The sequence below is a fragment of the Tachysurus vachellii genome, chromosome 18, assembly GCF_030014155.1.
Source record: "Tachysurus vachellii isolate PV-2020 chromosome 18, HZAU_Pvac_v1, whole genome shotgun sequence".
In the NCBI taxonomy this organism is placed as follows: Eukaryota; Metazoa; Chordata; class Actinopteri; order Siluriformes; family Bagridae; genus Tachysurus; species Tachysurus vachellii.
This window is the reverse complement of record NC_083477.1, coordinates 5,354,088-5,381,508: the sequence shown is the minus strand read 5'-3', so window position 1 is coordinate 5,381,508 and position 27,421 is coordinate 5,354,088. Positions and strand designations below refer to the sequence as shown.

The window sequence follows — 27,421 nt, the reverse complement described above, 5'->3', positions numbered from 1 at the left end:
TTATGTATAAACACGGCATAACTATAATTCATATATGTTTGTTTATCAAGTGTATATGCTTAAATCTCTCTGTCTAGATACATGCTTATGAGAAACAAACTGGGAAAAAAGGAGGTAAATATATAGATGTACTCATCATGTTGTATCCATTGCTTCCCCTCTTGCTATTTTACAATTTTCATTCACTATTACACATTTTAATTTCAGTCATCACTGTATTATTCGACCTCAGCTTTCTCATTCCCACTCTGATATCACCAGTGTCCTCTGGTTCATACTTCTACCTTGGTGTGCCTATTTTTTTTTTTTGGAAAAACTTTTCCCCCACATGCTCATCAATGGGGCTCACTCTTACCCTACACTAAATACCTACGTGGTCAAAGAAAGTGTTCTATAAATCACCTGTAACCTACCATCACCACCACCACCACCACCACCATACTGTTCCACAGTCCTTAAATTGCTGAGGCACACTTTTTAACACACATTTTTATAACTGTGAAATTATATTTTATTCATCCATCTATCCATCCATCTATCCATCCATAAATCCATCCATCCATCCATCCATTCATTCATTCATTCGTTCATTCATTCATTCATTCATGCATGCATGCATTCATTCATTCACTATGAGGACTGCATTGAATCCAGTCTATTGAATCCCGGTCACTATCACAGGAGAATTTGGCATGAGACGGACACACACACACACACACACACACACACACACACACACACACAATAAATATCTACAACATACCTTGATTAGAATTAGAATTTGCAAAACTCCACACAAACATTAAGCTGAAATTGAAACTGGGACCTTGGAGCTGTGAGGTGGCAACACCCTAGAACAAAACATTCATTCATCTTCTACCGCTTATCCGAACTACCTCGGGTCACGGGGAGCCTGTGCCTATCTCAGGCGTCATCGGGCATCAAGGCAGGATACACCCTGGACGGAGTGCCAACCCATCGCAGGGCACACACACTCACTCATTCACTCACGCACGCAATCACACACTAGGGATGCCAATCAACCTACCATGCATGTCTTTGGACCGGGGGAGGAAACCAGAGTACCCGGAGGAAACCCCCGAGGCACGGGGAGAACATGCAAACTCCACACACACAAGGTGGAGGCAGGAATCGAACCCCAACCCTGGAGGTGTGAGGCGAACGTGCTAACCACTAAGCCACCGTGCCCCCTAGAACAAAACATATATTGTTAAATTTTAATATTCCATTTATCTACCTACAGAGTAATAAAATGTGTTTAATAATAACATATAAATATATTTTTATACACAATGCTCTAATAAAAACATCCATAGCTGAATTATCCTGCATTTGTAAATTTTTCAAATTGAATATGGTAGTGAGGTGGACACTTAACTGAGAAAAATGGATGATCAAGAGAGGGAAATAAGTTCAAGAGTGACTGTTTTAAATAAGGGTTCAGGACATAGAACCAGTGTTAACAATTACTCACCTTATAATAAGTGAAGACCTTCAAGAAAAGCTTTTGTCCACAGTAGCGGTGACTCTGGTGTGAAAGCAAGGACACATGGTGTCTATCTGTGGTCTCAGGGTTAAAAAAAAAAACAGGTTAAAGGTTAAAAAAAGGGTGAAAATGAGCAAGATAAAGAAGAACAGGGAAACAATCCAAGAAGATTAATATTGTGCCAGGAAAATAAGCATTATTAGTAAAAATAGATTTATTGTGTATTTAATGATCAGTTTATTTTTAGAAATTGTGAAAGTTGCACAACTGTGATAGCAGGTGGACTTGTTACCATTGTAATAATACTATTAATGGATTTATAGCTTATTTGTATCACAATAAGGAGCATTATTTATCGCAACTGTTGCAAATCATTTGCAGCAAAAATGCACACTCATGTATGAATTTCATGAATGTTGTATGGCATGGAGGTCATAACACAATTGCCACCCCTGAAATGTAAACACACACAAAAAAAAGACAATCGGCCTGAGCTGTTGTTCGCCTTTATCACACAAGATCTATTTATACTTTACTGACACAACTGCTGCTCGACAAATAGTGACATGGGTTCCAGCATCACATATATAACATACATAACATATATGCATACAACAAAGGAGTCACAAAGTATACAATATAAGGATGACTCTATATAGCCTAGGGTTCTTTTATATGGAAAACACTGCCAGAGTGACTACAGGGCAAACTGATAAAACCTTTCAAGGTTCTTGATTTAACTTTCCCCCCTCCCAGAAGGTACACACTAAGTTTGTATGAACAGACAGCCATGAGAAAAGTCTGCTCGTTGATCAGAGTGCATGTGTGCGGTGTAGGAGTGTGTTACGTAGCCATAAGCTTCTATGGAGTGTGTAGGGCGCATTAACATTGATCAATGTTTGTATGTATGTGTGTTGTGGGTCTGTAAGCTGATCTTGGGGGATATTGAGTTAAATGTCATTGAGCCTCCGTGAGGTACATGATGACAGATCAGTCAGTGCTAAGGTCAAAGGTCAAAGTACAGAACAGCAGCTGATCATCTCAAAAAGAAAGAAAGAAAGAACGAAAGAAAGACAGATAGATTTTCCTACTTTCCACATATATACTGTCTTCTCCTTTGAGGGGTTTCTTACCATGTTTGTGCGTTTTGTTTCAAAACATTTTAGTCATTTTCTTTGTCATGACACCCTGTCAACATCTAAAAATAAAAGGCCCCACTTTGTTTCTTTCTAATTTCTATACCATTTAAGATTAACTTTATTTTAAATAAATAATACTTGAATCATAATTAATATTTAATAAATAGCACACCGGGAATACCTATAGCGGTAGGTTTTGTCTGTGACTGGATGCATGTGGATTCAATTCAATTCATTTCAATTCAATTCAATTTATTTGTATAGAACTTTTAACAATTTCCCATTATCTCAAAGCAGCTTTACAGAATACGGAAACAGAAGAGAGAGAAAAAGAAATAAATACATTATACTAATAATAATAATAATAATAATAATAATAATAATAATAAGAAGAAGAAGAAGAAGAAGAAGAAGAAGAAGAAGAAATAGTATAAAAATAAATAAGTGAATATATACAATTAAAGTTTAAAATTAATTAAAAAAAAAGATTAACTTAAACTGTAAAATACTATATATCTATCCCTATCCCTAATGAGCAAGCCGGAGGCGACCGCAGCAAGTAAAAACTCCCTGAGATGATATGAGGAAGAAATCTTGAGAGAAACCAGGCTCAGAAGGGAACAGTGGATGCAGTGGACCTCCAGGTTCACACTGACTTTATAGTGCACTGTGTGTCTCTTTTTCTTCCTTAACTACTTGTTACGCAGGCTTGTCTTTTATGTCATATTGTTTTTGAATTCCTAATGTGAACTCTTAAGGCATCTCACTTTCAATCATACACACACAAACACACACACGCACACACACACACACTAGACCTTTTCCATGCCTAGTCATTTGGGCTGTTAATCCCCTGAACAGAATGTCCTTACTTATTCTCAGACCCCCAGCTATCTCTCTTTCTCTCACCCAGGAGTTATAGTTATTACATAGTAGCTCCCTAATGGTGAGCCAAGGTGACCTCTTTCTGCCCCTGTAAGACTAATAAGACACTTGAGCCATCACTCAATACACCTCCTATCCCTCACCACTCAATGCCACAATCCCTGTCTCCATGCCTTCCATCCTATACTGACCATGTATGTTCCAAAAACAGACACCATTTTCAGACCCCTGCTTCAAGGCTAACCCCTCACACACAAATACACTCAGGCCCACAGTTGCTGCCAAATTACTCCAACCACCACTCTTCATCACAGTCACTGCCCCTTCACCATATATGTGCCACCTCAGCCAATAGGAAGACTTGTGAAAGTGTGCCTCTAGGAGAGAGGCTTTGGGTTGTCTTTATAAAACCGTACGGTGATGAGCAACAATTAGCACTTTCTGTCAGCCCAGGGAGAAGAGGAGGTGAGCAAGAGAGGGGAGAGAGTGAGAGAGAGAGAGAGAACGACTGGGGCTGTTGATTTTGTCCCAATTTCCACACTTTTAGAAGGTGTTGGTGGGTAACACATCTACCGGAATTAGACCAATTTTTTCCACTTCATGGTGGACTTTTCTGAGCACTAAGTTGGGATCTGACCTTGGGTTGTTGTTTTTATTTTTATTTTTTTTTTGTGAAGCTTCCCCTTGAGCTGAGAGGATGGAGAACGCACACATTCAGGAACCAGGTCCCTGCCTGGCCTACTTTGGTGTCAACGAGAACACAGGCCTCTCACCTGACCAGGTCAAGAAGAACCTGGCCAAGTATGGCTATAACGGTGAGGGGCACATGATGCAGGAATGGATGGATAGATTGATAGATGGATGGATGGAATGATAGATAGATAGATAGATAGATAGATAGATAGATAGATAGATAGATAGATAGATAGATAGATAGATAGATAGATGGATGGACGAAAGGATGGATGGATGGATGGATGGGTATACAAACAAGCAGAGGTTATATTACGAAAAAGTTATTGAATAGAACCAAGAACAGTTTCTCTATAGAGAACAGTTTTAAACATATACCTCATTCTCCTCTTAGGTCAAGTAGACATTATGAATATGGAAAATATATTATAATCCTAATTATATTATAAAAATAAATTAGAGACTGTATACTTGGAGTATTTATACATTGTTTGCATTAGTATCTGTAGAGACCACATCCAATGTAACATCTGTTTTCCAGGCTATCATTTATGTTATACACCAGTCTTTAAGCCTGGAAGTCTGGATGTCAAATTAATTACAAATTATTTGTGGGGAGACTAGGCGTTTTTTGATGAATTATAGTAAATGTTAAATAATAAGCAGCGATTCAATAAATTAAGACAAATATTGGCATCTAGAAAAATCAACTTTTACCTAATCATATTAAGATTATATAAAAGCTGTGTTGATTACAAATGTTTAACCAAAATAATTACTGAAAACAATAATGAATATGACTAATCATTATTTTGTATTCTTTCCTTTAACCCTCCTAATTGACTGAACTCGCCAATCACAGAGCTGCCTGCTGAGGAAGGTGAATGTTTTTTCTCTCTCTTTTAGATTTTTGTGATTGTTTACTCAGCTCCTTCTTGCAAGCAATTTTCAAAATTATTAGCTGATATATGAACTGAGCAAGGAATAAAACATGACAAGGCACACTGTTATAGGAAAAAAATGAATGTGATCTGAAGAGAAAGGTCATTACAACCTTGACGTTTATTATTATTTTTTCAATAACAGCAAAGTGTTTTATTCCTCTTATACGACAATGATATGGCAATAATTTTTAAAATTTATTTTAGAATGATTAATAAATTTGTTTTTAGCTTTTTATAATTGAATTTAAAATTAATGAGCCACAAGAAAGCAACACTTTTTATAAGTACATGGAGCATTTGGCAGTTCAAATTACTATGAATGAGCTGTTATTTTAGAAATAATTAATTATTATTTAAAAAAAAAATTATGTAATAAATTTTAATTTAATTAATTAATTTAAAAGGTTCATTAATATTATACCCATGAATTTGATTCCATCTAAATCTAAATGAATTCAACCAAATCTACTATTAGAGCTGCTGTTACAGAAAAAAAAGGGAAAAAAAATTATATCATCTTGACTAATCACATTCAAGAATTAAAAAACGAAGAAGCAAAATAGGATAAACACGCTCAATTAACATTAAATAAGACAAAACGTATGAGTCTCTTACAAAAAATTTTAAAGATTTACAAAATCAACTACTTTAAGTTTTAAATTTAGCTTTAAATGTGTTCATTAGTTCCAGCTTTACCAAATGCAAACATTGCATCTCATGCACTTTCTCACTTTCTCTCAGGTAAATCAATCTGGGAGCTGGTTGTGGAGCAATTTGAGGATTTGTTGGTCAGGATCCTGTTGCTAGCTGCCTGCATCTCTTTTGTAAGTAAATCCAAATCAACTCATTTAAAAAAAATTTTTAATTAACTTATAAAAAAAAACATTATGAAAATAACAGTAATGTATTAAGCTAGATATATCTGAATTTAAAAGCGCAAGCGATAGTCCTTCCCTGATATTTTTCCCAAAAATAGAACACAAACAACGTTTACCTACCCTTTACAGGACATAAAGAAAGGGACTATTGTTCTATGTGAGGTGCCAAATGTGGGTGTGTAGAGCACTTAAAAGGAAGCTGGACTTCATACTGAGACACAGATACCACAGTTAACACTGATGTGAATGGCAGGGACACATTTGTTGCATACCCAAGCCTCACTGTCTATCAAAAAGTGACCTCTTCACCCTTTAGCCCTGAGCGATGGATTGTGGGTAAACTGAAAGTTCAGAGACGTGATGTATGGCAGAAATGTTAGACTTCACAGGGATATAGTTTCACATATGTTACAGACTATTTTTAACAGATATCTGACAGTTTTAAAACTTGACAAGATTTTAGTGCTTGTAAAGATTTCAACATGTCTTTCTAGGAGTCTAGGATTTTGTGGCTGGAAATCTATTCAAGTTATTGGTACACTTTATTATTTCCTGCTACTGGTGTACTTCAATGTTCAAATTTTCAGTTTGTATATACTGTCTGTCTTACAATGATTACATGCATAACCACATCTGTCAATTCTAATGATGATATTGGTATAATTCTATGTACTGTATGTGTTTGGTTTACTAAAATGGTCACCAATTAAAGTGATCAAATCATCTCTCTCACTCTTCTACTTCTAATTTGTTTTGAATTGTCATCATATGGGTGACTATGCAACAATAATTCTTCTCTGTGCAAGAACAGCTGACATTATGGCTTTAAACAGCTAGGGGAAAAAAGAGAGAGAGAGAGAGAGAGAGAGAGAGTGAGAGAGAGAACAAAGGGAGGAGTAAAGAAAAAAGGAGATCATTATTTAAAGCCAGGCTGAGGAACAGGACCCCATGTACAAAAGGTCAGGTATGGAAGATACGAGGATTACTTGGTAGAGAGACAGAGATAGAAACAAAAAAGATAGCAAAGGAGAGAAAGAATGTCAGAGAGCTGGTGTTAATGTGCCATAAAGCAAGTGCTGCGTGTGAGAGTTTCAGGAGGAAGACACAATGGGCCAAGACAGCTGTTCTCATACCATCTCTCCGTCACAGAGAAACAGACAGACAAAGACAGGGAGGAATTAGAAGTACTTTCCAATGCAGTATATGTTTATGGTGTGAAGAGAAGATGGAACCAAAATGATATATGTATAATGATTATGATTAAATATAATATTCAGGAAAAAATGTCTTTTCTTGCTCATTGATTTACTAGGGTAGGAAAATAACATCTTACACTGTAACACAAACACACATACATAAGTTTATTGGTGTTATGATGTTATTCTGAGGAGTTTTTCTCATTGTACCTCAGGTTCTGGCCTTGTTTGAGGAGGGTGAGGAAACTGTAACTGCCTTTGTCGAGCCTTTCGTTATTCTGCTCATCCTTATTGCCAATGCTATAGTCGGAGTTTGGCAGGTGAGACACACACACACAGTAAAAAAAGGGGGGGATAGATGTAAGTAGTTAAAATATAATTTATCAATCTGGGCCTCAATTAAAAACAAAGGTTCAAATGTTTTTAACTGTTCTAGCCAACCTGTTGACCATAGTGTCATTTTGGTCATTAATGAAAAGAATAAACAATAATAACATACAAACAAATACCCTCAAACACACTACCTTAGTGGATTATTGATGATTTGGGCTGTGTTTCAGCATGACATTTTTTTTAAATCAAAATCTGATCATCATATATTTGAAAACATGGGGTTTGAACTGAAGCAGGAAGTCCATAGGTACAATAAGTATAAACCTAAGAACATACAAGACCTAAAAATGTTGATACTGCATGAAGATTAATTACACAGCGGTTCCATGATGGATTTGTCTATACATGTGCAGTAATAGGAAAGGGATCTTTTTTGTGGTGCAACATTTAAAAGTTAATTGCTGTATATCCTTAGGCTGTTGAAGGCTTGGTACAGAAGCATGAAACAGAAGGCTGGTCAGATTGTCTATATAGGCACAACAATGCTCATATGGAAACTATGCATAGCAGAGGAAGATAAAGAAAGGCTCTGAGCTCTAAAGTGAGGAGGTGGAATATAGGAACTGAGTTTGCATGAACGCTTCCTTCCTCAGGAGCGCAATGCTGAGAGCGCCATTGAGGCTCTGAAGGAGTATGAACCAGAGATGGGCAAGGTCTACCGAGCTGACAGGAAGAGCGTGCAAAGGATCAAGGCCAGGGAGATTGTCCCTGGAGACATCGTGGAAGTGTCAGGTACACACAAACACACACATCACTTGCTTCATCGAATAAAAACCTAATATGGGAAACACAGCCACAGATGACTAACATAGTGATATGATACTCATGTCCTTGAGAGAGTTCAACTATTCTTTTATGGTGATCAGAATAGTTGTGTGCATATACAGGAACAAAGAAAGAACAAGATATATAAAGAGAGGCAGGGAATAAAGGGATCTGAGAAGGTTAAGAGATCTCATCAAGAGCACAGTCAAAGAAAAGCTTGTGTATAAATATGGCCCAGCACCTGTCTTCCACTTGCCCCAAATCTCAACCCCACCTCTCTCTCCCTTTATCCCTCTCTCCTTCTCTTTCATTCTCCCACCTGTTCACTCCTTTCTCTCTTCGGTCAGCTGATTTATGACTTTTTGCAGACTCAGTGTGCTTTGTGTCTGTACTACAAATCAAGCTTAATCGTTCCTAATAAATAATCAAGAAATGTATTTATTTTATGTATCTCTGTTTGTGTAACTATGTCATTTGTAAACAATAAAGATTATTATGCCACACATTTAATGTAAACCACCAATCAGTTTCAGGTCTTATATTTTATATATAAGTAAGACCTACTCAGTGAAAAACATCCTATTATTATTATTATTATTATTATTATTATTATTATTATTATTATTATTATTATTATTATTATTATTATTATTATTATTATTATTATTATTGTTGTTGTTGTTGTTGTTGTTGTTGTTGTTGTCATTGTTGTTTAGTAGTATTAACAGTACTAGTATAATAGTAGTAAAGTGTGTGTATATGTGTGTTTTCCCATTCCTGCAGTTGGTGATAAAGTCCCTGCTGATATCAGACTCACTTCAATCAAATCCACAACTCTGCGTGTTGACCAGTCCATCCTTACTGGTACAGGCTCCTAGACATCATTCAGTCATTTCTACATACAATTAAATCATACAAAAAGATTAACCACCAAAAAACCCCATAAATTGTCTCTTCTAGGTGAGTCTGTGAGTGTGATTAAGCACACAGAGTCTGTGCCTGACCCCAGAGCTGTCAATCAGGACAAGAAGAACATGCTCTTCTCTGTGAGTATTTCTTTCATTACCATTCATTTTATACTCTGTTATCGCACATCACCTTACTCTGCTATTTCACATCACCTTTAATCTATTTCTCTTTCAGAGTATGTAACTATGCATCTGTTTATGAGTCTCTTACCTTCAGCTTTCGCCATCTATGCACTCACCCATTTCTGTCTATACTGTACAGGGAACAAACATTGCTGCAGGAAAAGCCATCGGTGTAGCCGTAGCCACAGGCGTCTCCACTGAGATTGGAAAGATCCGTGACCAGATGGCAGCCACTGAGCAGGAGAAGACACCACTGCAGCAGAAGCTGGACGAATTTGGAGAACAGCTCTCCAAAGTCATCTCTCTCATCTGTGTGGCTGTGTGGCTCATCAACATTGGCCACTTCAACGACCCTGTGCATGGCGGCTCCTGGATCCGTGGCGCCATTTACTATTTTAAAATCGCTGTGGCCCTGGCTGTGGCTGCCATCCCTGAGGGTGAGAGAATAATGACTACTATACCAAAGCCCTGTTCATATTAAGGCATATTAAGGCAGGTTCATATTAAGGCATTATGGTTTCCATAGCAACTGCTAATTCACAGTTGTATGGCAGATGCTTAACATAACCTACGCCGAATTATCATTGTTATTGAACATTTACGAAAGGAGTGCAAAGCTTCCTTGCTTAATAATAGTATATTTTCTAACACAGAAACGTCGTCAGGACAGACAAGTTTGCTTTTTTAACTTTTAACAGCTGCTATAGTTGATAGCAGCAAGAAAATAGTTTCATACTTATTCCACAACATTACATTTTGTATCATTTAAAAGGAAAAAACATATCGAGACTTGCTGTAGGAAAAGAATGAACTACAGGGAGGGCACAGTAGCTTTTCTTCACATCAGGCTGTTTTGTATTGGGTTCTTTTCTGTGTTCCTTACGACACATTAATTAATACACACCTGAACTGCTGGTAGGTCTTCCTGCTGTGATTACTACATGCTTGGCTCTGGGCACAAGGCGTATGGCCAAGAAGAATGCTATTGTGCGCTCTCTGCCCTCTGTGGAGACTCTGGGCTGCACCTCAGTCATCTGCTCCGACAAGACCGGCACTCTAACCACCAACCAGATGTGCGTGACCAAGGTGGGTAACAGATACGAACACATACTCAATTACACACACACACACACACGCACACACACGCACACACACACACACACTGGAAAAGATTTAGATAAGTTACTTAAATTTGGTTAGATTCAAGTAGGTTATGTGTCATTAAAAAAAGAGTTCAAGTATTAATTGGAACTCTAGCTTCCTAAAGGGCATATTTTTTAAGATGATCCTGAAATATAGATTTTTTTTTTTTGCTTTTTTTCAGCGACAAGCCATAGAATCCTCAAGGGTTCTAAATAAACTATCCCCCCTTGAAAGTATAGACTAGGTTCAAGTAGTTTTAGGCTCCTCTGGGTTTGATCACAAATCTCAAGAGTTCTTTATGGTTAAAAGTACTGCCACTCCAAAGAAATTCTACTAGAAACTATTTCTGAAAAAAAAAACACGTTGTTGTAAACGTTTTGTTAGAAATTTGAAGGGTTCCAACAGAAGGACAAACCTAAGAATTCTAGATTCTAAATGAAATATTTATTAGGCATATTTATTTAATTATTATCCCTGTTATATAAGGCTTGGCTAGGTCATGTTAGATTATTTGTGGCTCAGTTCAGTTAGGATAAATCTTGTTATAATCCAGCAATCTGAAAATAAAAATGGGTTCACAAAAGCTTTGTATAGTTAATAGTATATGGTTTCTAAAAAGGTTCTTACAGGTTCAAACATTAGTCCTTTGCAAGATGATTTGATTGATACAATGCACATGTTATCTATAGGGAGACCTATAATTCTGGAGGTGTCATCTGTACCACTTATGGTTTGGTTGCTGGTGCTTTTTGGAAGCTTGGGAAATAAACTGGTTTCTTGTATTGCATGCTTATTAAAACTGAGTTGATTGTCATGTGCCCAAGATAAATAAAGCTCTACCACAGACAGACTTTCCAATAAATGGAATCAGGTTCAGAGCAGGAAAATTATACTAGGTTTGGTTTTTTGTTTGTGCAGATACACTGAAAAAGATGGGACTTCTTCCAAATGTGTTATTATAAAATATAATGCTAACAAAAGCATCTAAACTGTCTGTTTAGATGTTCATCATTGAGAAGGTGGAAGGGGAGAATATGACTCTTGACCAATATGATATCTCTGGCTCAAAATACACTCCTGAAGGAGAAGTGTAAGTACACAACAAATTACTGGGCAGCTATGAACAAAATAAAAACTATACAATTATTGGATATGGAAACTTTTATTTTCTGCAGAACTAAATTTGGTGTTCCAGTGAAATGTGGCCAGTATGATGGGCTGGTTGAGTTGGCTACCATCTGTGCCCTGTGTAATGACTCCTCTCTGGATTACAATGAGGTCGGCACTTCTCCCACACGCACTCACTTTCCTTTTTCATTTTATGATTAATATTCATAAAAAGTGTTTTTATTAGTGAGGCTTTAAATTAAAATTTGTATTCATTCTGTCTGATAGTCTAAGGGAATCTATGAGAAGGTGGGTGAAGCCACTGAAACTGCACTCTGCTGCCTGGTGGAAAAGATGAACGTGTTCAACACTGAGGTCCGTGGCCTGTCTAAGGTGGAAAGAGCCAATACCTGTTGCACTGTAAGTATGATTACTGTACTCTATTATTTTATTACCTCACTTTTACACCTGTTAAAATTCCTTAAACACATTTCAAAATTCTACAAACTGATTTCTACGAGGTTGATTGTATAAAACCCTTTTCATGCACTCATAGACTGAGTTCCTGCTTTCTAATAGTGTTCTCCTTGTGTCCAATTGTGTTACCTTCACTAGGTAATTAAGCAGCTGATGAAGAAGGAGTTCACTCTGGAATTCTCCCGTGACAGGAAGTCCATGTCTGTCTATTGCTCTCCTGCCAAGTCCTCCAAGGCTTCTCTTGGCAATAAAATGTTTATCAAGGTAAGTAAACCACCTGACACCTTTACAGTCAAAATATGAAGAAGATCCTTGCACTTAATGAACCTTACCTTAATATATCTTCATGCAGGGTGCTCCTGAGGGTGTGATTGACAGATGTGCATATGTGCGTGTTGGAACCACCCGCCTTCCCCTGACTGGGCCAGTGAAAGATAAGATCATGGCTGTGATAAAGGAATGGGGTACTGGTCGTGACACCCTACGCTGCCTGGCTCTGGCCACTAGAGACTCCCCTCTGAGGAAGGAGGAGATGAACCTGGAGGATTCCACCAAATTTGTTGATTATGAGGTGAATAGATATATGGATGGATGGATGGATGGATGGATGGCTGGATGGATATGCATGTTCTAGCAATAAAGCAGTAGAACCTGATGAATGCCACTGGTCAAACATATGTTTGTTATGACAAGGCATACCAAAACCAAGACATTCTGCTAGGCTCGTTTTCCATCTAAAAGAGTCATAGATTGTTTATTGTGACCCTCTGAAGGTACCTCTAAATGTTAATATAGAGGCTGTTATGATCCAAGCTGATCCAAACTGACCATGCTTTTTTTATGCTTAGACTGATCTCACCTTTGTGGGCTGTGTTGGCATGCTGGATCCCCCTCGCAAAGAGGTCATGGGCTCCATTAAGCTGTGCAAGGCTGCTGGCATCCGGGTTATTATGATCACTGGTGAGATGCTTCACTTTCTACATATTGACTTCCATTTTTTTTTTAATCTATATTAAACCTTGCATTAGATCTTATTCCACCATTTCTCACACTTTGTCCTGTATAAGTACAACTTTTCCCTATCTCACAGGTGATAACAAGGGCACTGCTGTAGCCATCTGCCGTCGCATCGGCATTTTCGGAGAAGATGAAGACGTCACTGGGCGTGCTTTCACAGGTCGTGAGTTTGATGATCTGCCCCTGACAGAACAGAGAGAGGCAGTGCGCAAGGCCTGCTGCTATGCCCGTGTTGAGCCTTCTCACAAGAGCAAGATTGTGGAATTCCTACAGAGTTATGATGAGATCACTGCCATGGTGAGAGGACTACAACTCTCTCAGGGCGTCCGCAGCAGTAGACGTTTTTTAGGTTACAAATACAGTATATTAATTAATAGATATCTTAATGCTGCTTAAATAGAATTTAACCATTTTAAAATTATAATATACTAACAATATATCCTCATGTAAGATATAGATTTATACTGTATGTAGTCAGTTACAGTAAAGAAGTAAAATTTAGCAACATTTCATTACGTTCAGCTTTTAAAAACAACATTTTAATGCCCTTGAACAGACTGGTGATGGTGTGAATGATGCCCCTGCTTTGAAGAAGGCAGAAATTGGTATTGCCATGGGCTCTGGCACAGCCGTTGCCAAGTCAGCCTCAGAGATGGTCCTGGCCGACGACAACTTCTCTTCTATCGTATCTGCAGTTGAGGAAGGTAGAGCCATCTACAACAACATGAAGCAGTTCATCCGCTACCTCATCTCCTCCAATGTTGGAGAGGTCGTCTGGTGGGTAATATTTTACCCACAATCTCAGTCCAGCAATTTGAGTTCATGTTCAAGACGATTATAAACCTCACATTTCTCATTCCCTCTCAGTATCTTCCTGACTGCCGCTCTTGGTCTGCCTGAGGCCCTGATCCCAGTGCAGTTGTTGTGGGTCAATCTGGTCACTGATGGTCTTCCTGCTACCGCTCTGGGTTTTAACCCCCCTGACCTGGATATCATGGGAAAGGCTCCTCGATCTCCCAAAGAACCACTGATTTCTGGCTGGCTCTTCTTCAGATACCTTGCCATTGGCGGTACCTTAATACAGCCAAAATTAATATACAAACATATACAGATAACAATTACTGTAGAGTTGACTGTACAATCAAATAAAATTTTCTTTAACAACAAAAATGTCAGACTGCTACAACCTCCCTGTTCTGGATACAGATACTAACCAATGAGCCACCTCCTATCTTCAAGAAATGATATACCTCATTTACTTATCGTTGGGTATCTGTATTTCTCTGTTTGTTCTCCGTCAGGTTATGTTGGAGCTGCTACTGTGGCTGCTGCTGCATGGTGGTTCATTTACTGTGAGGATGGTCCAATGGTGACCTTCTACCAGCTGGTGAGTACCCAAATAACCACACATTGCGTTACTGATTCCTAATCCTTATATAATCCACTACAGCCCACAAAAGATTCTTCCTTTACTCCAAGGATGTTCTAAATTCATTAATGTCATACTAATAAAATTTTACATCTTAAAGGACTGACAAAAAATTGACAAAATCTACCTGGCTTTTTAACCAGATTGCCTACTACAATAGTACTCACCGTGTGGCTTTGTGTTTTTCAGTCGCACTTCATGCAGTGCACTGAAGAGAACGAGGACTTCGCTGACATTAGATGTGAGGTGTTTGAGTCTGCTCCCCCTATGACCATGGCCCTGTCTGTTCTGGTCACCATCGAGATGTGCAATGCCCTCAACAGGTCAGACTGACACTCTTGACGCTTTATATCTGCCACCTTAACAAAATGGCTCAACAAACCTTCATTACATTAAAGATATCATGTCACACTTGCATTATTCAGGAAGAATTCCATGTCAGCACTGATATAGCCAGCCTGTTAATTGTACAGATTATGGTTGAGTGCTTTAGCGGTTTAGGGTTTTCTAAGACGTTTGAGAAAAGTTAAGTATGATTTTTGAATTTGACTTTACAGCAGAGAAATGTCTTCTTGGTAGCAATTAAGTTTCTTTGTATGCAAGTGTTTTTATTCAAAGTACCCAAGCTGAAAGTTTAAGTGTTGTTTTTATACCAAAAAATGTCACCTTGATGATACCACATTTTCGAATACACGTTAATTGTATGTAAATTTCTATCAAAAGTAATTTTAGTGATTTCTTAACTTCCACAGTATTAAAAATTGTGATTAAGATAAAATGCAAAGGCAAAGATATTTGTAATTAAATCTGATTATTCAAATGTTCATTTGGTAATACATAGGTTATCCCCCTGTCATTCACATATTAGTGTGTACATACACTAAAAATGTATCAGTACTTTAATACCTTGGTATCTTGATGGCATCCTTCATAACCTTTGTGTATGTGTGCAGCTTGTCAGAGAACCAGTCTCTAGTGCGTATGCCTCCCTGGAGCAACCTCTGGTTGGTAGCTGCCATGTCCCTGTCCATGTCCCTGCACTTTATGATCATCTATGTCGATCCTCTACCTGTGAGTCTCACTTCCAATTCAGTTCCACTAAAGACACAGTTTGACAATTTACATGAACTTCTACATTTCTAAACTGTTTCTCTTTTGCACTACAGATGATTTTCAAGCTGACTCATCTGAGTCTGGAACAGTGGATCGTGGTGCTAAAGCTCTCTCTCCCCGTCATCCTCATCGATGAGGTGCTCAAGTACATCTCTCGCACCTACTTGGAACGTAAGTGAATGCGTACATTCCTTATCACTCAATATAAAACTGATTATATAGAAGAGTCATATTATAATATATTATAATATAGATATTATAAGTACTCAAGTTAGATTCTTGATTCAATCTGATTATTTTTTTAATATTTTAAGGTTCTGTAACAATTTCCCTGATAACTAAATGTTAATAATCGCTAATTTACTAGAATTCTCCCTTCCTACCTATAAAACCTGGATAATTTCCTTCCTCTCTTTCCTGAAAATCACTGACTTTCACTTCACTTCAACTACTTGTCGTTCCTTCCTTACCTTCTCCTCTGATCACCTTCACAATTTTATTCCAGCCTAATCCTGTTCCCTTCACAATACCTGTAACAAAGCAAGGTATCCCACAATCCTCCCTGTCCTTTTGTTAAGCATAAGATCTGTCTTTATGTTCCTGTGTGCGAAAAAAGACTGCTATGTGAGTATGTATTTTAGTGTTGTGTGCTTTACTGATGCATTTTTTTTTCAGTATTGCATGAAATAGTAAACATAGTGGTGTCTGATTTTGCACTGTCCTAATGTAGTGAGGCTGATGTGAACTTTGGAAAAAATCATATTCCAAAGGATATGAGCGTGTGTTTGAGTGAATTTATGACTAGCTAAGCCTCCTAATTTTAGATGTAGTTTAGAGTTGCTGATTATTTCCGTTTGCATGAAGTATCAGATCACAAAAGGTAATTATGTTACTCGGTGCTTATATAAACATGGCTGATTAAAGCAGATGGTAATGAACGCTGGCTCCAAGATAAACCTCCTGCACACTTGGTGTCTTATATGTGTGACTTTTGCTTCTCCAGAAAAAGAAGAGAACCTGGTGTCTAAGAAATGGGACTAAGGGAAGATAAAATGAGAAAGAACTGGCTTTAAAGAATGAGAACAATTTCCCATCATGAAATGAATTACAAGAAACATTCAAGCAACCAACAGTGAACAAGTCAACATACCTGAAAATACAAAAAAAAAAAAAAAAAAGAAGATAAGAGATGACAATGTATAAAATACACAATGTTCTGTGAATATGAATGTGATCTAAGTTTATGTATTTAAATATATTAACGTTATAACCATTATAGCTAATATTTTAAGGATTCTATTCCTAAAAAATAAAAATATATTTCTTAATAAAGATATATATTGAAAAAAGCTTTGCTTCTGTTCTGGGTCTCTCAAACTGGTTAAATTCTAATACATGAGAATAAGAAAAATGCTAATGTTTAACAAACTCCTATAGCATTCACTTCATTCATTTATTCATTCATTCATTCATTTTCTACCGCTTATCCGAACTACCTCGGGTCACATGGAGCCTGTGCCTATCTCAGGCGTCATCGGGCATCAAGGCAGGATACACCCTGGACGGAGTGCCAACCCATCGCAGGGCACACACACACTCTCATTCACTCACACAATCACACACTACGGACAATTTTCCAGAGATGCCAATCAACCTACCATGCATGTCTTTGGACCGGGGGAGGCATTCACTTCATATTTGCATAAATATTATATATGTAAATACAACACACTGGATTTTGTTGTGCTGAAAGCTGAATGCTCACACTGGAGAAATCTGAGAAATCACAGCTGAGTGCGAAATAGAAAAATGTATCTCTATTCTACAGTTTACAGTATATATTAAAAAGACAACAATTAGTTAAAAATAAAACGGAAAGAAACTGGTTTAAAAAGAAGCAAAAGAAACTAAGTCAGAATTTTGCCATCATGCTGGTCTTAAATAAAGCCATTTGTGTCAGAACCATAATGTAATGCAATGTAATGTAATGCAATATAAGTCAAGAAAAATGGGCAAAATAGGCCAAGCCTTATCCAAAGAGACTTACATTTATATAATTAAGAGCCTTGCTCAAAGACCCAACAGATCTGAGGCATGAACTTATGATCATCCAATCAGTAATCCCAACTCTTAACCAATGAGCTACCAATGCTGCAGATTTTAAGGAAAAGTCCAGAGAAAATGGACCCTGAAAAAAATAATATTAGAACAGGAGATTTTATATATTTAATGTGAAACATTTACCGTTTAAAGGTTTTGAAGGAATCTGTAAGCTCTAGCACACTAAATGTTTTGGTATAAATTAAATGTATTTTTGACTGTAACTATATTTCCAGCATGTTCTCACTTATATACTGCATAAAGATGACATGCTGAAATTAAAGGTGAAAGAGATAAATGCATACAAATCCACCACTTCTATTTTGGGCATAAGGGTGTTTTTAATAAAACATGTCCAAGTAGAACACAAAACCAAACAGAAAATGCTCACTGTGAAGCCAAATGTTAATTTACAGTTGTATGATGTATGAAGCCCATCATGGCAGACAAGAAGATAAATATTACCATGGTACATGCACTCATAAAACTGGGGTCCGAGACCCAGATTAAGCCTAGTGTTAATTTACTTTACATGGAGTCATAAGATCATATCAGGTCACAGTCTAGAAAGTTCATATATAAAGATATTATTGTTCCCTGCAATAGAACATGCCTGAGGAGGTCATTTGCATCTAACTTTGGGCAGTTTTATACAGTAAAATACCCATGTTAACCTTCATCATTAATGCTGCTCCAATGTACAACACTAAGTTTTATCAGATTTATGGTTTCAACTACAGCACACTGTTAAACAATAACTTCCTTCATATTTTCATTATTGCTCTTTTTTTGCATCGAATAGTATGAAAAAGTGTGCCATTTTTAGGAAGATTTCTGGTCATTTTCTGATATTTTGGCTGGTGACAGAAATGAAAATAAAGAAATGTATATAATATATGTAAGAGTATGTGCATGAAAGGTTTAGCAGGAGTCATTATGGATACTGGCCAAGTGATACTCACCCTCTACTTTAATCTACAGTTATTATAATCAAGTTGATATCTGGTTAGTGGACACAGTGACAGACTTGTTAAGTTCATCATCTGTTAGCTCTAATTCGCTGAACTTCAACCGACGTATATCGTAAAATGTTTCAGTTAGTTAGCTGTATGAGAAAACAACATCCACTGAAACAGTAAAATAAGCTGGTTTCCTAAATTTACCACAGTTAATAATAATTGGTAGTTTGGGAGTCTGAGCGTGATCCTGGTTCATTTCTGTGGACATAACATAAAGAGATCATTTTCACTTTGGTCCAGAGAAAGCTTGATAATGTCCAACTGGCTCATGTGGCACTGCTGAGCTGGTCACTTTCTTCTTCAAGTGGTTCTCCAAGGACACGCCTGACTTGATCCAAAGATTCTGCCTGACGAATCTGCTCCATCTTCACCTGAAAAGATTACAGCAGCTTACATGCTTGTGTGGAAAACTGCTAATAAATGAAGACAGAATATTTATTGGTTTAAAGCTAACAGGAAGAGATACTAGCTAGTCCCGGGCGTGCTCTCGTCTACCACACCATTGCACAACTGTAACAGTTCCTTTCATTATCTTGTTAGCTTGAAGTAATTCACTGGTTAGTTAGTATTAACTAGACACTTTCTTAAGAACTTGCATGTTTGCTTATAATCACGAAGAAAGCTACCTAAAAAAAAAAGACACTATATGTGAACACCTGGCCAAATGAACAGATGTTAGGTTTGTGTACCTGTAGTGACTGTGAAAGCTGCACAAAGTCTCTCTGCACAGCCTGGCTGGTATCCAACTGACTGCGCAGACTGATCACCTGACTGCGCAGCTCTAAATACTGATCATGCAGCACTGTCTGAGGGAAAGAAAGGAGAAGTCAAATCAAGATGCTTTCAAATCAAATCTGATTTTCTAAATATTTAAAATAGAAATGATTGTGATTAAAGTAATATTGTGCTTTTAAACTTTTAAGCTGTGATTTCAAACTTCTGAATTTGAGTGAATGTTCGAGGAGAGCAGGTGACTGGGAAGGTGGTGGCGAATAGCTCCACATGCAAATAAACACACAAATGCCAGCTCCATACCTTGTCATGGCTTTGGGTCTTGATGTCCCTCTGGAGGTGTGATAGGGCCACCCGGAGGCCTTGTAGCTCAGTGCGACATTCCTGTAGCTCACCGTCCAACTATGAAATCACACGAACATATAAACCTCTTCATCTTCTTCTTCTTATGTTAATACACTAAAATACTTTTAGAACAAATCAAAATGTGTAAATTACAAGTTCAACAGTTTTTGATCCTGCAAGATGCATCACATGATCATTTGAAGCAGTAAAATATGCATGTCCTTTGTTTATGCATATTATGCAGCCCTACCATGGTGTAACACACAAACATACACACACCTTTTCTTTATCGCTCTGAATGCGGTCGGTCTCTGTTTTAAGGCTGGAGAGCTGGACTGTGGATTACAAACACACACATGTACACATAATTTTATAATGAAACAGCAACTGTTTATTATGTACATATATTGCAAAATTGTAAAGATATATCCAACTCACCCTCCAGGACCTCTGAAGGAACAGAGAAAGTGCAACAAGTTATTATAAGCAGCAACTAAACATACAGAATAAAATAAAAAGTACACTAATTAAAGGTAGGGTCTCCGATGTTTGAAAGCCAATAGCCCCTAACCCAAATGGGTCCCACCGCTGTATTGATAGCTCCCCCCACACATACATACGCAACCCAGGCAACTAATGGAAAGAAATGTGTCTTTATCATAGCTGAAGGGAAGAACAATACGATTGCAGATAAACAAACAAACAAAAATGACACACAAGTATAATCATGCAAAGGGCGGCATATATTAGTTCTGTGAAACAAAGCAAAACCAATGTTACTCACCTATAGTATAGTCTTCCTGATAGTGTTCGGGGCTCAGACACACTTTCCCAGTTTAAATGTAGATTAAAAACCCATCTCTTTAGTCAGGCGTACACATAACACATCTCGTTATATTATATTGTGCACTATTACACTAGACCTGCACTTTTTTATGAACAGCAGATATGTTAATCCCTTTGCACTGCTCTTCTCTTTTTCAACCCATGCCGAGACACCCAGACATTGTACCAGCTCTGATCATCTTCCGTGCGATGAAGTTTTTGGATCTCCGCTTAGATGAGGCCGACTCTGTGAGAATCCTGAAGAAAACATCTACAGATCTACCAGCTCCAGTTGGACTCTGTGATACTAAGAGGAGATCTGAACCCCATGTGATCTCTACACCAATACAACATTTGTCTGATTGTATATTTGGAATCACACCATCTAGTGTCACCCATATGAGGATGGGTTCCCCTTTGAGTCTGGTTCCTCTCAAGGTTTCTTCCTTTACCGATCTAAGGGAGTTTTTCCTTGCCACTGCTGCCTGAGTCACCTCAGACTTGCTCATTGGGGATAAACACATATACATACACACGTACACACACACTGTGAACTATATATGTTTTGAATTTTGAATTTTTATCATATTAATTCTCTATATTACTCCTTATGCTTATCTTCTGTTCTGTGTTTATGTTCTGTAAAGCTGCTTTGAGACAATGTCCATTGTAAAAAGCGCTATACAAATAAACTTGAATTGAATTGAATTGAACTATAGAGAAGGAAAAAAGCGCCTCGGCGTCTTAAGTAAAGTTGGCCGCATTTTCACAGATTCGAAATTCCAGAGTCAATAACTCCTGAGCTAAACGCTGTTACTACACAAAACACGGTTGTAGCTGCCTCTCTACATTATTACGATAGAAAAGAGGTGTTATTTGTGTAGTAACAGCGTTTAGCTCAGGAGTTGTGTGTGGCCAATATGTGGCCAACTTCCTGCTCCTTCAGTTCTCTCCAGCGCTGGAAAGCTGATCCTATATTAACACGTCCTACTTCTTGCCTTATCGTAAGTCTTTCTTCGCTTTCTTTCTTTGTTTTTATCCTCCATGTCAATGTTAAAACCGCTTTCTGCTAATGTCACACATGCACACTGAACACTCTCTCCGCCCATATTGACAAGACCCACCCCCTTTCTGCTCATGTGACACGTTTGTTATGATTTTTGTTTAGTTTGCCGTTCCGACTCAGTTTTCTGAAGCATTTCTCAAACATCGGAGACCCTACCTTTAAGTAGAAGACATCAGAAACTTCACAGAAATGTAAAAGTACTAACCACTCTCTTCTGTTCGCATCTCCAGCTGCTCCCTCAAGTTCACAATTTCAATACGTAGCCTCTCTTCTGTGTGTGCTCCCTACACAGACACAGGCTGAGTAAATTCATCTTACACAGACCGACAGGCACACAGACCGACAGGCACACAGACCGACAGGCACACAGACCGACAGGCACACAGACCGACAGGCACACAGACCGACAGGCACACAGACCGACAGACACACAGACCGACAGGCACACAGACCGACAGGCACACAGACCGACAGACACACAGACCGACAGACACACAGACCGACAGGCACACAGACCGACAGGCACACACTCAGGCAGAGACACACACACACACACTCAGGCAGAGACACACACACACACTCAGGCAGAGACACACACACACACTCAGGCAGAGACACACACACACACACACTCAGGCAGAGACACACACACACACACACTCAGGCAGAGACACACACACACACACACTCAGGCAGAGACACACACACACACACACTCAGGCAGAGACACACACACACACTCAGGCAGAGACACACACACACACTCAGGCAGAGACACACACACACACTCAGGCAGAGACACACACACACACTCAGGCAGAGACACACACACACACTCAGGCAGAGATACACACACACACACTCAGGCAGAGACACACACACACACACTCAGGCAGAGACACACACACACACACTCAGGCAGAGACACACACACACACACTCAGGCAGAGACACACACACACACACTCAGGCAGAGACACACACACACACACTCAGGCAGAGACACACACACACACACACTCAGGCAGAGACACACACACACACACTCAGGCAGAGACACACACACACACACTCAGGCAGAGACACACACACACACACTCAGGCAGAGACACACACACACACACTCAGGCAGAGACACACACACACACACTCAGGCAGAGACACACACACACACACTCAGGCAGAGACACACACACACACACACTCAGGCAGAGACACACACACACACACTCAGGCAGAGACACACACACACACACTCAGGCAGAGACACACACACACACACTCAGGCAGAGACACACACACACACACTCAGGCAGAGACACACACACACACACTCAGGCAGAGACACACACACACACACTCAGGCAGAGACACACACACACACACACTCAGGCAGAGACACACACACACACACACTCAGGCAGAGACACACACACACACACTCAGGCAGAGACACACACACACACACTCAGGCAGAGACACACACACACACTCAGGCAGAGACACACACACACACACTCAGGCAGAGACACACACACACACACTCAGGCAGAGACACACACACACACACTCAGGCAGAGACACACACACACACACACTCAGGCAGAGACACACACACACACACTCAGGCAGAGACACACACACACACTCAGGCAGAGACACACACACACACTCAGGCAGAGACACACACACACACTCAGGCAGAGACACACACACACACACTCAGGCAGAGACACACACACACACACTCAGGCAGAGACACACACACACACTCAGGCAGAGACACACACACACACACTCAGGCAGAGACACACACACACACACTCAGGCAGAGACACACACACACACACTCAGGCAGAGACACACACACACACACTCAGGCAGAGACACACACACACACACTCAGGCAGAGACACACACACACACACTCAGGCAGAGACACACACACACACACTCAGGCAGAGACACACACACACACACTCAGGCAGAGACACACACACACACACTCAGGCAGAGACACACACACACACACTCAGGCAGAGACACACACACACACACTCAGGCAGAGACACACACACACACACTCAGGCAGAGACACACACACACACACTCAGGCAGAGACACACACACACACACTCAGGCAGAGACACACACACACACACTCAGGCAGAGACACACACACACACACTCAGGCAGAGACACACACACACACACTCAGGCAGAGACACACACACACACACTCAGGCAGAGACACACACACACACACTCAGGCAGAGACACACACACACACACTCAGGCAGAGACACACACACACACACTCAGGCAGAGACACACACACACACACTCAGGCAGAGACACACACACACACACTCAGGCAGAGACACACACACACACACTCAGGCAGAGACACACACACACACACTCAGGCAGAGACACACACACACACACTCAGGCAGAGACACACACACACACACTCAGGCAGAGACACACACACACACACTCAGGCAGAGACACACACACACACACTCAGGCAGAGACACACACACACACACTCAGGCAGAGACACACACACACACACTCAGGCAGAGACACACACACACACACTCAGGCAGAGACACACACACACACACTCAGGCAGAGACACACACACACACACTCAGGCAGAGACACACACACACACACACTCAGGCAGAGACACACACACACACACTCAGGCAGAGACACACACACACACACTCAGGCAGAGACACACACACACACACTCAGGCAGAGACACACACACACACTCAGGCAGAGACACACACACACACACTCAGGCAGAGACACACACACACACTCAGGCAGAGACACACACACACACTCAGGCAGAGACACACACACACACTCAGGCAGAGACACACACACACACTCAGGCAGAGACACACACACACACTCAGGCAGAGACACACACACACACTCAGGCAGAGACACACACACACACTCAGGCAGAGACACACACACACACTCAGGCAGAGACACACACACACACACACTCAGGCAGAGACACACACACACAGGCAGAGACACACACACAGGCAGAGACACACACACACAGGCAGAGACACACACACACAGGCAGACACAATAGGGTGTATTACCTGTAGAGTAAATAGCTCCGAGTGTTCATCTCCAGCTGTGCTTTCTTCCATCTCTCCCCCTTTCAACCTGGACAGCTCACTACATACTCTCCTCTGAGACAGAGACAGCTCTTTCTGCACACAAGTGGAGCAGTTTCACCAAACGAAGTCATATGAAACTTTTAATATAAGAGAATCTTTCTCATGCCTACATGTAAATGCACATCTTTCCTCACTATATTACCCAAAAGGAACTTTTTGCTCACTGCTTAATCTGTCCTTACTCACCAGTCTGCTCTGTACAGTGCTCTGTGATTGGCTGAAAGATTTCTGCAGCTCTTGGAGGAGAGTCTCAGAAGTCTGCGCCTGGGACTGGAGTACTGCCACCTATGTATTACACACACACACACACACACACACACATACGGTATTAACAAGTTATAACTATTACTCCTTTGTTCTAAGAGGAACCTTGAACTTAGATGACCAAAAAAATTTTAAATATCACAATCTTAAAGAACATCTAATTACTACTGTAATTATACTATAAACACACACACAAACACACTATATATATATTTAGTAATTAGTATATATATAATATATACTATAATTATATATTATAATTAGTATATATATATATATATATATATATATATATATAGCAGTGAAGCTTACACACAGCTTGTGACTTTTGAGATGAACTTATATATGTATATATATATATAAATAACAAAGTTCCTCTCAAAAGTCACAAGTAAGTCAAGTTTCTCTACCTGTTTCTTGGTTTCTGTTGTCTGAATGTCCAGCTCCTTCTCAAGTTCTGCCTTCTGCTCCTTCAAGTGAGTTAATTCCTCCTGAAGTTCTGCCACCTGATAATCGCAGGAACACAATGAGTCACATCTGTGCACACATCTGTGTTCAGATATAATATAGCTAAGAACCAGATATTAGTTACAACAAATCTACCAAAGATTAAAGCTCCATTCTGAAACTAAGCTTCAAAAGACCACAGATGCACCACTGCAATGTAAGCTGCACTGATATAAGCGATGATCAGAGTAAAGACTGTTAATATCTTTGAATGTAACAGACAAACTCAATCTAGGGGAAAAAATAAAATAAAAACAGTACTTCCGTGTATTCACTGCTGAGCAGGCAGGCACTTGTTAAATTCAACCACAGTGCCGCTGACCGAACATCAGACTAATGATAGCCTTCAGACTGTTTTTGACATTAATATAGACACCCTATTTTCTAAAATATAACCTGAAGTGTTTTAATCCTCTTAATCCACAGCAATTTGCCAGTCATTACATCTATTAAATAAAGAACAATGTCATACATTCTAATTAATTCATAGTTATATTTGATGTTGCAGAACATCCACAAAACAATTTAGTTCCTGTTACTCTTAACACAACATACAGCTTCTCTTTACACTACAACCAGCTTCTCTTTTTTAATAAGGCAACAAATCCCACGACATTTTCAAATCTGATCAGAAATTCAATTATATCACTCATTCCCTTTAAGCCCATGCATGTTACGCCTATGATTGATATACAAATCCTGCTGGAATACGTTGTGCTGGAAAACTCTTTAAAGTATCTAACATCTAACTTCACTATCGACCAAGTAACTCTTGTATAAAAAAATAAAAAAAAAAAAGAGGCTGAACTGACTTGTGCATGGAGTCCGTCCCAGTCTGCGTGTGTGACCAGATGGTGTCCTGGTGGGGGCAGGTAGATAGCTTCAGGCACAAGAGTTCCTGTCGAGACCAGGGAAGCAGTGTCATCCTGAGGGGGCATGCGCCGGGGCAGAGATGGGGTGTCCAAAGAGAAGCAGGACAGAGAGGAGGAGTCACCCTGCTGTGTGTAGAAACCCTCCATATGGAGCCCTGTACTCTCAGCATCAGAGGGCTCGGCCAGCAGCTCCTGAGAGTCACCGTCTCCTGCAGCACACTCGTTCTTCAGCCTGTCACTAGGTGGAGAGCTGCTCTCTATCCTTCCTTTCTTTACACTGTCCTACAGTTCAAAAGGGAACAACATGAACTGCCACAAGCAACTTGTACTTTTCAACTTGTACTTTTCCTAAGAAAGAACGGAAAACTAATTGACTCTCACTTTATAAAGCAATCTTTCCAATAATTCTATCTTTATAGACTCTTGAATAAAAAGGATTTGTAAATAATGTTGCAAATGTGTCGAATTCATCATTTTTAGAAATTATACTCATTTTATGGTACTAGCTTTTGTGTTGCATATTTTAAACATGTCTAAATAAATTAGAAAACTGGAAAATGCAGATCATGATGGTAAAAACATACTGGTGTATTTCTTTAAAGTGTAAAGAATTTCCATTTCCCTTTCACGTCATGCCCTGCTCAGACAAGTAAACAATAAATTCACACTCACACACACACAGACACACAAACACAC

At 39.4% G+C, this 27,421-nt stretch overlaps 2 protein-coding genes across 3 annotated transcripts in view; one reads left to right on the top strand and one right to left on the bottom strand.

The window, feature by feature from the left end:
* The first annotated feature begins 3,974 nt into the window (after positions 1-3,974).
* Positions 3,975-17,042, top strand: atp2a1 (ATPase sarcoplasmic/endoplasmic reticulum Ca2+ transporting 1). The gene is made up of 24 exons (XM_060892866.1): positions 3,975-4,087; positions 4,209-4,346; positions 5,087-5,104; positions 5,910-5,992; positions 7,458-7,562; positions 8,229-8,367; positions 9,184-9,264; positions 9,361-9,446; positions 9,631-9,928; positions 10,411-10,577; positions 11,636-11,724; positions 11,810-11,912; positions 12,030-12,161; positions 12,357-12,482; positions 12,571-12,789; positions 13,067-13,178; positions 13,309-13,532; positions 13,792-14,012; positions 14,103-14,305; positions 14,537-14,622; positions 14,854-14,987; positions 15,618-15,735; positions 15,831-15,948; positions 16,781-17,042. Exons 2-24 carry the CDS (start codon positions 4,229-4,231, stop codon positions 16,816-16,818), a joined length of 3,018 nt encoding a protein of 1,005 aa, XP_060748849.1. The 5' UTR covers positions 3,975-4,087; positions 4,209-4,228; the 3' UTR covers positions 16,819-17,042.
* A 1,151-nt stretch (positions 17,043-18,193) lies between these two features.
* The window catches only part of rabep2 (rabaptin, RAB GTPase binding effector protein 2), a 10,648-nt gene continuing 1,420 nt past the window's right edge, over positions 18,194-27,421 (bottom strand). For both annotated transcript variants that reach the window (XM_060892508.1, XM_060892509.1), the window contains exons 4-13: positions 26,666-27,007; positions 25,757-25,852; positions 25,269-25,367; positions 25,002-25,115; positions 22,070-22,148; positions 20,412-20,423; positions 20,253-20,308; positions 19,932-20,030; positions 19,586-19,702; positions 18,194-19,267 (exon numbers count right to left, since the gene is read on the bottom strand). In XM_060892508.1, the coding sequence (XP_060748491.1) occupies positions 19,163-19,267; positions 19,586-19,702; positions 19,932-20,030; positions 20,253-20,308; positions 20,412-20,423; positions 22,070-22,148; positions 25,002-25,115; positions 25,269-25,367; positions 25,757-25,852; positions 26,666-27,007 (1,119 nt within the window). In that variant the 3' untranslated portion in view covers positions 18,194-19,162. The remainder of the gene's footprint in view (positions 19,268-19,585; positions 19,703-19,931; positions 20,031-20,252; positions 20,309-20,411; positions 20,424-22,069; positions 22,149-25,001; positions 25,116-25,268; positions 25,368-25,756; positions 25,853-26,665; positions 27,008-27,421) is intronic.

Bases quoted from the DNA above. Each gene is read 5' to 3' on its own strand.
- atp2a1 (XM_060892866.1), top strand. From the start codon at position 4,229: ATGGAGAACGCACACATTCAGGAACCAGGTCCCTGCCTGGCCTACTTT. The intron at 14,623-14,853 runs GTGAGTACCCAA...TGTGTTTTTCAG, and splicing joins TGGTGACCTTCTACCAGCTG to TCGCACTTCATGCAGTGCAC. The intron at 14,988-15,617 runs GTCAGACTGACA...GTATGTGTGCAG, and splicing joins ATGTGCAATGCCCTCAACAG to CTTGTCAGAGAACCAGTCTC.